This window comes from Leopardus geoffroyi, chromosome D3 (genome assembly GCF_018350155.1).
Source record: "Leopardus geoffroyi isolate Oge1 chromosome D3, O.geoffroyi_Oge1_pat1.0, whole genome shotgun sequence".
NCBI lineage: Eukaryota > Metazoa > Chordata > Mammalia > Carnivora > Felidae > Leopardus > Leopardus geoffroyi.
The window spans coordinates 53,177,737-53,186,569 of record NC_059339.1 but is presented as its reverse complement, the minus strand read 5'-3'; the positions used below and the strand labels follow the sequence as shown (position 1 = coordinate 53,186,569).

The following is an 8,833-nucleotide window of genomic DNA, read 5'->3' as shown; positions in this document are numbered from 1 at the left end:
AAGAACTCCTATGTCGGACTTGGCGTGAGTGAGAAATAAAGTTTGGTTTTGTTGAGCAACAGAGATTGAGATTGTCAATGTAGCAGCACAACGTAGCCCACCTCAATACCTCCTACACGTCAGCATCCTCACTCACCATCTGTTCCCTCACGAATCACGTTGTTTCATTTGGTCTGGCCTTGCAATCTCTTCTCTACCTAGAATAACTCCTCCCTTTTGGAGCTGGTGAGTCGCCAAGATTCAGAAGTGAAATTTATTCTGAGTCCTTGTCTGACTTCGCCAGGCTTTTTGCTACCCCCTTTTTCCCCCCCTCGCTGTGCCTTGTACCGTAGCCTCTGTCAAATCATGTTGATGCAGTCATCTTCTCAAAAGGCCATGAGTTCTTTAAACACAGGCACTAGATCATATTCTGTATGTTCAGAGCACCGAAAATAGCGTTTGGCATGTAGTGGCTTCTCCATGCATGAATTTTGGATTAGTCTGAGTGAATTGAGGGTGTGAGTGCTCTCTGATTACATCTTTTAGTCAGCTGACTTGGGGTGTAGTTGGTCAGAACCGGATTAGAGGACTTGAGCCACTGCAGGTCCGTCCTTGTACAGCTGTGCTACTCTGAAAATCAGTAAAGCACTTAAAGGGAAGGCACAGAATAAAGAAGTGGGTCCTCAGAGCTTATCTTTTGCTATTCACTGAAGGTGAGAGGAAACTCAAGCTTTCTCATTTTCAGAATGTGTTTTTTTTTTTTGTTTACTTATTTTTGATAGAGGGAGAGAGAGAGAGAGAGGGAGAGAGAGAGAAAGAGAGACTGTGAGCAGGGGAGGGGCAGAGAGAGAAGGAGACACAGAATCTGGAGCAGGCTCCAGGCTCCGAGCTGTCAGCACAGAGCCCAGCGTGGGGCTGGAACTCACAAACCGTGAGATCATGACCTGAGCCAAAGTTGGATGCTTAACCAACTGAGCCACCTAAGTGCCCCTAGAATGTGTGTGTGTGTGTGTGTGTGTGTGTGTGTGTGTGTGTGTGTGTTTGAGAGAAAGAGAGAGAGAGGGGGAGGGAGAGAGAGAGAACATGTGAGCTGGGGAGGGGCAGAAGGAGAGGGAGAGAGAGAGAATCTTAAGCAGACTCCACACTCAGCACAGAGCCCATTGTGGGGCTCCATCCCATGACCCTGGGATCATGACCTGAGTTGAAATCAAGGGTCAGATGCTTAATTGACTGAGCCACCCAGGTACTCCATCAGGATGTATGCTTTTAGTGGCCACCGACCATGCAGAATATGTGCTTAGCTTGAAAGACATTAGGAATTGGGATTTCTCCCAGAATTCAGCCAGAGACTTTTTTGAGTTCTTTTGCTTCTCTCTAAAGTTTGAAATTTTGTTTTTGTTGAGAGGACAACAAGGGAATAAAACAGTGAGTCCAAATGAAACAGGAAGTGCTTTAATAGGAATGTTTTATTGTCTCTGCCCAAGTTTCTACCATAGCGTATAAAGTGAAAACACTGCATTAATAAAAATGGAACACTATTGGTTACACAAAATCCTTCAAACCCACCCAAGGGGGAGTCCCTCATTCTTTGGGGCTGCTGACGAGGGCCGTGGTGGAGTAGGAGTAGGGGCTGAGCAGGGCAGCGATGGTGTAGTGACGGTTGCCAGAGTTGTTTGCTGTGAACACCACCTAAGAGAGAGCAAAGACAGCGTCCATTTCTCACAGAGCCTAAAATGCGAGTCACGGGGAGAGAGGTCACTGGAAGTCCAGTGCCAATTTAATCCATTTTATTTTGTTACTTCTTTTTCTGAAACACCTTGAGCAAAAGGCAAAAGTCCAAATAGGCTGGTGAGACTCCACGGGGCCCTGGCGCAGCCCTCGGAACAAGATTTCTTTAACTACTGCCTGTAGAATCAGGTCTCTCCTTTTTGTTTCATGTCGTTTTTACAAATTCACACTAAAAATCAGGGTGGCTGTAGCCTGACTGAGAGAAATCACAGAGAGCCTGGATCCTCTTGTCCATTTTCTTGGTTTTAGAAAAAAAAAAAAAAAAGGAGAAAAGGCAGTAACAGGCATTCAGTGACGTGAAGACTGAAGAATGGTGACTGCCATTCCTGCGGAGATACCCGGAGACCTAGAATTTTAGAGCTGCCGGGGAATACTCTTCCTACTTGATAGATAAGTAAACTAGACCTCTGAGTTAGTGTTTGGCCCACATTTATACAGGACAGAGTCAGGCTAGGACTTAAGTCTCCAATCTATAAACCCAGAAATTTCTCTCTCTCTCTCTCTTCCTTTGAATTTTTTAACAAGTATATTTTTATGTGGATAACAAGCAATGAATTTGAAGTAAAAGCATCCTAGGGTTCTATTTACAATAACAGAGTGTGGAGGATCATGTGGTAATTTTGAAATAGACACACATAGGTTGGAGCTCATTTGAGCTTTCTACATGGACAAATTGTTAACAAAAGTGTTGTTCTATTTAGCCATGTACTTGAGGCAAGTTTAGTAGAGCTTCTGAGACTCAGGCACTGGAATAGTCTAGGAGGGATGGATTTGGCTCAGGAGAGTGATGAGGGGCAGTGAGGAGGTCTTTGACTTTACTCATTGTGTACGCCGGCCTTGGAATGGATTTTGGACCCATCCTGGATAAATATGTTTTGTTCCTAATATGCAAAAAGAAGGCTTGATTATTTGGGGACAGGAGAGGAAAGATCTGATTGAACTATACTGAAAATAAAAATAGCATGAGGGCAAGAGGAGGTAAGAATCACCTAAGAATCTCTCTGAAGGAGAAAAAAAAACATTCCTTAAAGGCCAAGTGTCTAAAAGAACTAGGAAAAGCTTTTCTCTCTTATAGTGACATTGGCCTCCAGCCCCACTTGATTCTTCCTGAAAACTGTAGATGGCATAATCTGTGCTCAAAATCCCATGAAACGAAGAGGCCTGATAGTTCCACAGGACATCTCCCAACTTTCTCAGTAAGTATAACATGGCCACCTGCGTCATTGGCTAGGGAGAAGGTGACTAATGTTGAGGAATAGCAGCTGTCTGGGGAGGTCTTGATCAGAAGAAGCTGGCAGGGAAGGAACTCCTGGCTGGACCCGCAATCACCAGTTACTGAACTGAGGCGTTGGGCCTCGCTCTTGCCTAACTGCTCTCTCTCACTCTCCATATCCATGCGAGCTCCAGGTTGGGCTGAATGTCTGACCTAATATGTCTTACCTCAGTCCCTTTCCTTCCACACCAAGGGTAGGAATGTGTTTTCACTTCTGAATTTCTAGCACTCAGCAGCATGTTTGACACATGAAAGGCTTTTATTTTCAAAATGTTAGTTGAATGAATACTAAGAGGGTAAATGATAGACAAGGAAGCTAACATCTAGTGAATAGGAACAACATATCATGGGCAGTATGGCAGCGAATGTTCTCACATGGTCTCTTTAGGCTGAGACCAGAGCAGACACAGGTTCCAAGGAGGCTGATCTAGGGCAAAGGCTGAGACACTAGGGACACCTCTAAGCCCTGTACTGTCTAAACTAGGCTCTTTGTCTTGCCGCCCCACTGAGAAGGAACAGCCAAAGGCAAACTTCTTGGTGGATGGGGCTCCCTCGATGCTTTGTGAGTCAAACAGCCCCCTGCCCCAGTTTTTCTGGCAACACTGTCTACTAAAAGAACCCTTTTCTGTCGATTGAAAGTCTCATCCATGACTAAGCCAGAGAGAATTGTTCCCTTTCGTGCTGAGCTATTTTTGATGCAATTATTTGATCTTTGACTCTGACCAACATGTCTGGATTGTATTTCCATGACAGCCATCTGTTTTAAATGATTTAAGGAATTACATACAAGGAGGCGGCAGCAAGAGTGGGCCCATATATAACTCTGAGGTTCCAACTACCTCATAAGCAAAAAACAGAGTATGAACCAAGGGTTGCAAATGTGGCCTTATTATTATTTTTTTTAGCCTGACTTTTTACTGGAAGAAAGCTGAGGCACACCTGAGGCTAAACCCAGTCTATGACCTGTCGGTAATGATTTCTGCCCCTCCCTTTACTAGCCTGTGACTTTTGGCAACTTGTTGAACTGCCCTCTGCCTCATTTGCTTTCTCTGTAAAATGAGGATAATAATAGGACCAACCCCAGTGGGCTGTTCATGAGGACTGAATAGGTTAAATATAGAAAACACAATAGCCTGGCAGGGGTACATGCTTGATAAGTGGTATCTATTGTGTTGCCCTTATTATTTTGAATTTACTGTCTCTATATGCATTACCTCAAGTCACTTACCCAAACCTCTGGGAGCCAAGCGTGTTTTGGAACAAAGCGTGTTTTCAGATTTCAGGAAGTAAAATGATGTGTCAATGATTTGTTTCCCTAGGTAGGGTCTGGAGAGCTGCCTAGTAATCCAACATGCTAACAGTTCTTCAGCTAGCAAATATTCAAATATTCCCATTCGGTGGAATGAAAGAAGACGGTAAGGAGCATCATGTAAATTCAGGTCATGTTACTCAATGAGTTTCCACCAAACTTAAACATAAACTTTGCTCTTCAGAGTTTTCTAGATTTCTGACTGTAGAAACAGGAAAGGGAATCTGTGCTAGTTCAGTTTCCCAGTGACACTTCCATGGTATGTGGTGTGCAAACTGGGCATTGCCTGGGATGAAAAACAAAAAAATAAAAATAAAAGACACTCATGTGTCTCTATACTCTCACCTCTGCATATTCATGGAACGGGGAAATGCCAAGTGACTTCCAGTAGGACTTGGTGTCTATTTCCACTTTGTATACCCCTTCTACAAAATTCTCGGCAGTTGTGAGCCCATGAAGCTCTCCAAATTCACTGGTTTTCCTAGAAGGTACAAAATGACATGTTAAGTTAGGCATTAGGGGAATAAATGCCATGGCAAGCATGGCAAGGTGACATCACGCACATACGCGTGCACACACACACACACACACACACACTACACTACACATATGTGCAGTGTGTATAAGTGAGGGGAAATATATATATATTTATATGTATCTTTATTTACAGCAAAACCTTGGATTGTGAGTAACTTGTTCTGCGAGTGTTCCGCAAGATGAGCAAACATTTCTAATAAATTTTAACTTGACAGATAGGCAATGTCTTGTGATCAAGTAGTACGTGGCGCCGAATGTCACATGATTACAACTGAGCCAATGGTTCTTGAAATTTGCTTTGATATACAAGTGCTTTGGATTACAAGCATGTTTCTGAAATGAATTATGCTCACAAACCAAGGTTTTACCGTGTGTGCGCACACACACACACACACACTCACACACACACACACACACACACACACACATTCAGGAAAGGGAGATGAGAAGGAAAGGTGAAATTCTGGTAACTGTCTGAAATTAACTGACAAGAAATTTGTCAGAAATATTTAAAAAAGCTTATTGCAGATTTTTCTTAGGAGAACAGAAGATATAGGTGTAATGTTTCACTTCAAAAATAGTCATTATCGGGTGCCTGGGTGGCTCAGTCGGTCAAGACTTTGGCTCAGGTCACGATCTCATGGTTCGTGGGTTCAAGCCCCATGTAGGACTCTGTGCTGACAGCTTGGAGCCTGAAATCTGCTTCAGATTCTGTGTCTCTCTCTCTCTGCCCCTCCGCTGCTCATGCTCTGTCTGTCTCTCTCTCTCAAAAATAAATAAACATTAAAGAAAATTAAAAAAAAAAGAGTTGTTGCGATTCACGGTTGGTGTTTGGGTGAAGGTTTGTAACTACCCCTTGGAAGTGTCCATAAGCTGCTTTGACTCTGCAGTTCCCCATGACATCAGGGTCTCACTGCTTCCCTCCCTGGTGTCAGGGTGTTTTTCAGAGGCAGTATCATTGGAACACACTGGGGAAAGCCCAAAGTATAATGCATCTGAATTTTTTATTATTTATTTATTCAATCTCTTTGGTAACACTTTTCCAACAATAAATACTAGGCAGTTCCTTTTAAAGAAATGACTAAGGAACTTCTATTTCCCTTTATGTACCAGCTCAGTTGCTGATGTTAGAAACTGCTCTCCATTAGACCTCAAAACTGACAGATAAAAATGGAAATTGTCTTCACTAACTTTCATCACTGCCTTTCCACCTTTCTTCTTTTCTAGGAAGAGAATATTTAATTTCTTTTTTTTTTTTTGTCTTGTCATAAAAAGTTTCACGTGAACATCTGAATATTTTATGTGTTCATTCTATCTCTTGCTTAGAATATTCCCTTAAGTACTTTCCACATAGTGCTTGGCATTTTAGATAAACATAAATGGAGTCACAAATGAAAACTCGATTGAAACTACACCAATGAAAATGGTCTTCCCAGTGATGGGTGAAGAATCATAATGTGGTTCTTGAGATTCAGTGAAAACCCACAGAAATTTACCATCCTGGAGATATAAACGCTGAGCAGTATTGTTTGGTGCTGAGGGTTTCTTGGTTGCCCTTTCTTTCAGTTAGTTGATTTAGGTTTACTAATATGCATTTTCTTTGCTATTCTTGTTAATGGAGGTGGAAAAACTCTATGAGAATTGTAAAGTGGCCAACGAAGGGGAGAAGTCATTGTTGTACCCTGTGTTGGGTGATGGCTCTGCTTTGCATATGCGTCTTTCTTTTCTGTGTCTTTTTGTCACTGAGTGTGACAGCCCCAGCTTTTCACAGAGTAGGTGCTCCACAGTGCTTGTTAGACATAAGTGCTGGATTCTGGATGATCCAGGAAAAATGCAGAGAGCTGCCTCATCAGTGCTGTCCCTCGATTCCTTTCCTTTCCTTTCCTTTCCTTTCCTTTCCTTTCCTTTCCTTTCCTTTCCTTAATAAAGTAACACAAATTGTACATCTTGCCTAAAATTCCAAGACACGGGAGCCTGGCTGGCTCAGTCAATGGAGCGTGTGATTTTTGATCTCAGGGTCGTGGGTTCAAGCTCCATGATGGGGATAGAGATTACTTAAATAAATAAATATTAAAAAAACAAAATTCCAAGACAAGGACCCCAGCTTGAATGTTATGCAAGGGCACCAGGGAATCTGTGACACTCCTGAAATTCTATATATGGTATGTGCGTGTGTGCGTGTGTGTCTGTGTGTGCATGTGCGTGTGATTTTACTAGGCGCAGAGGACCACAGTTTTCATTACCTTCTTAAAGTGGCCTGTGACCCAAGAAGGCAGTGAACCACTACTGGAATAGACGAAGTGTTGGCTCCTTTTCCCTGCTACTTGCCCTGAATGCTGCTCCCCCTCTTGGATACTTCCAAGCTAACTAAGCAAAGCGAGAGGAGGGCATCCTCCCCAGGACCCACTTGACCTCTGCCTGTATTTTCAATCTACCTGAAGATTCTTCAACGAATGATATGAGCTGCTCTCTCTAACAAGTAGCAGGAGAATGAGGAGCTTGAATGAGGTCCCATGTCTGGGTTTCTTGGGCAGCTTACCCTGAGGCGAAGGGCTCCCAGCTCTCATCAGCAGCCTTTTTGAACACTTTCACGGCCACGTTGACAGCAGGACTTCCTTGGACAGCGTCTAGGACTTTGACCATCAGGGGACACTTGGATTCACCAGTGCCCTGGGCATAGAGAAGACCAGTCAGAAGTCAACAAAACTGGTTAAGAGTGAAAGGAGCTGTTCTTTATGGTGTTAGAAATCTGGAACAAGGCAAGAAGTCCATGCCAAGTCCATTTCCAGCATTGCAAGTGTTGACAGTTAATGAGCTCCCCTTCTCAGTATATAACACAGACATGATTGTTCCCAAAGAAAGACTGGTTTCTGCCTCTGGACATGCTGCCATCGACCTGGAACATGTATAATGAATTTTAAAGGAGAAAATAGGCCCTCTGAGAACAATTGCTTTGTTAAGCCTTGCCATTTGAGTGGAGTTACTAAAAAGATGCAATGTGCCACAGGACCAAATAGCTTGTTTTTCCTGAGAACGTTTTAGTCAGCTGCTGTTGTAGTAATTCCCTCTTACTGGTTGTAAAATAATGTCGACTACTTAAGGATGCATTTTATAGTATTAGTTAATTCTTCTAGAGGACTTAAGCATTCAGTATTCAACTAGAATGTTGTCCACCCAGCCTTTCAGAGATTAATCAATAGATACATTTTGATGAGCTGAAGGGAAATAAACTTTATAAAAGGATGCACGTCTGACAACGCAATATTGGTAGCTTCATGAATATCATATTGTTATTCCTACCATATATTTGAGGAAATTGAGGCAAGGAGCCAGGCGCCATAAACCCAGTGCACCAAAGCTATAGTGGGGAGCACCCAGGGTCCAAGCTCCAGGTCAGTGAGCTCTGCAGAACTTCATTCATTTTGCAGTTTGAATCGATGATATTTAAAAGTCGATGCTGGGTACCCTTGTCCTAGTAACACAAGCTGACTGGCAGAGCTGGGAGAGGGCCCTTCTACTTCATCAGGTGTACACAAGAATCATCTAAAAGGACTTCACAGAATCAAACACTCACCGCAGGGCCAGCCTCAGACACAAGTACCAGTCCAGCAAGGCAAAGGAGGAGCAGATGAGAAGCCATCCTGCCAAGAACGAGAGAGCCTCTGTCTGTGCTGGCTGCCCACAGCTTGGGGCTTTTATACTCACTTCTCCCAAGCCATGATGCTGATCCCTGCCAACATGACTCCAAACCTGCTGATTCTGATTATTGACTTAGTCAACAAAGAGAGAATAAGTAACTCATACAAATATGAACCTTGCCTAGAGAGATTAGAGCGTAGGAACATTAGCTCTATGAAATATTCTTATTCTTAACAGGTCATTTGACCAGCTTGGTCACCAAAACAAAAATAAGCAAAATCAAACAAAAATATTCTTCCTCCTTGGCA

At 43.0% G+C, this 8,833-nt stretch overlaps 1 protein-coding gene across 1 annotated transcript; it reads right to left on the bottom strand.

The window, feature by feature from the left end:
- Positions 1–1,427: 1,427 nt before the first annotated feature.
- TTR (transthyretin) lies at positions 1,428–8,591 on the bottom strand. The gene is made up of 4 exons (XM_045458576.1): positions 8,461–8,591; positions 7,426–7,556; positions 4,695–4,830; positions 1,428–1,668 (listed from the first exon to the last, which is right to left on the bottom strand). The coding sequence occupies exons 1-4, from the start codon at positions 8,524–8,526 to the stop codon at positions 1,561–1,563; spliced, it is 441 nt and encodes a 146-aa protein (XP_045314532.1). The 5' UTR covers positions 8,527–8,591; the 3' UTR covers positions 1,428–1,560.
- Positions 8,592–8,833: the final 242 nt, after the last annotated feature.

Excerpts from the sequence above, each read along its gene's own strand:
- TTR (XM_045458576.1), bottom strand. The coding sequence starts at position 8,526 with ATGGCTTCTCATCTGCTCCTCCTTTGCCTTGCTGGACTGGTACTTGTG. Across the intron at positions 4,831-7,425 it reads TGGGAGCCCTTCGCCTCAGG|GAAAACCAGTGAATTTGGAG; the intron begins GTAAGCTGCCCA and ends TGTACCTTCTAG. Across the intron at positions 1,669-4,694 it reads CGTTCCATGAATATGCAGAG|GTGGTGTTCACAGCAAACAA; the intron begins GTGAGAGTATAG and ends GCTCTCTCTTAG.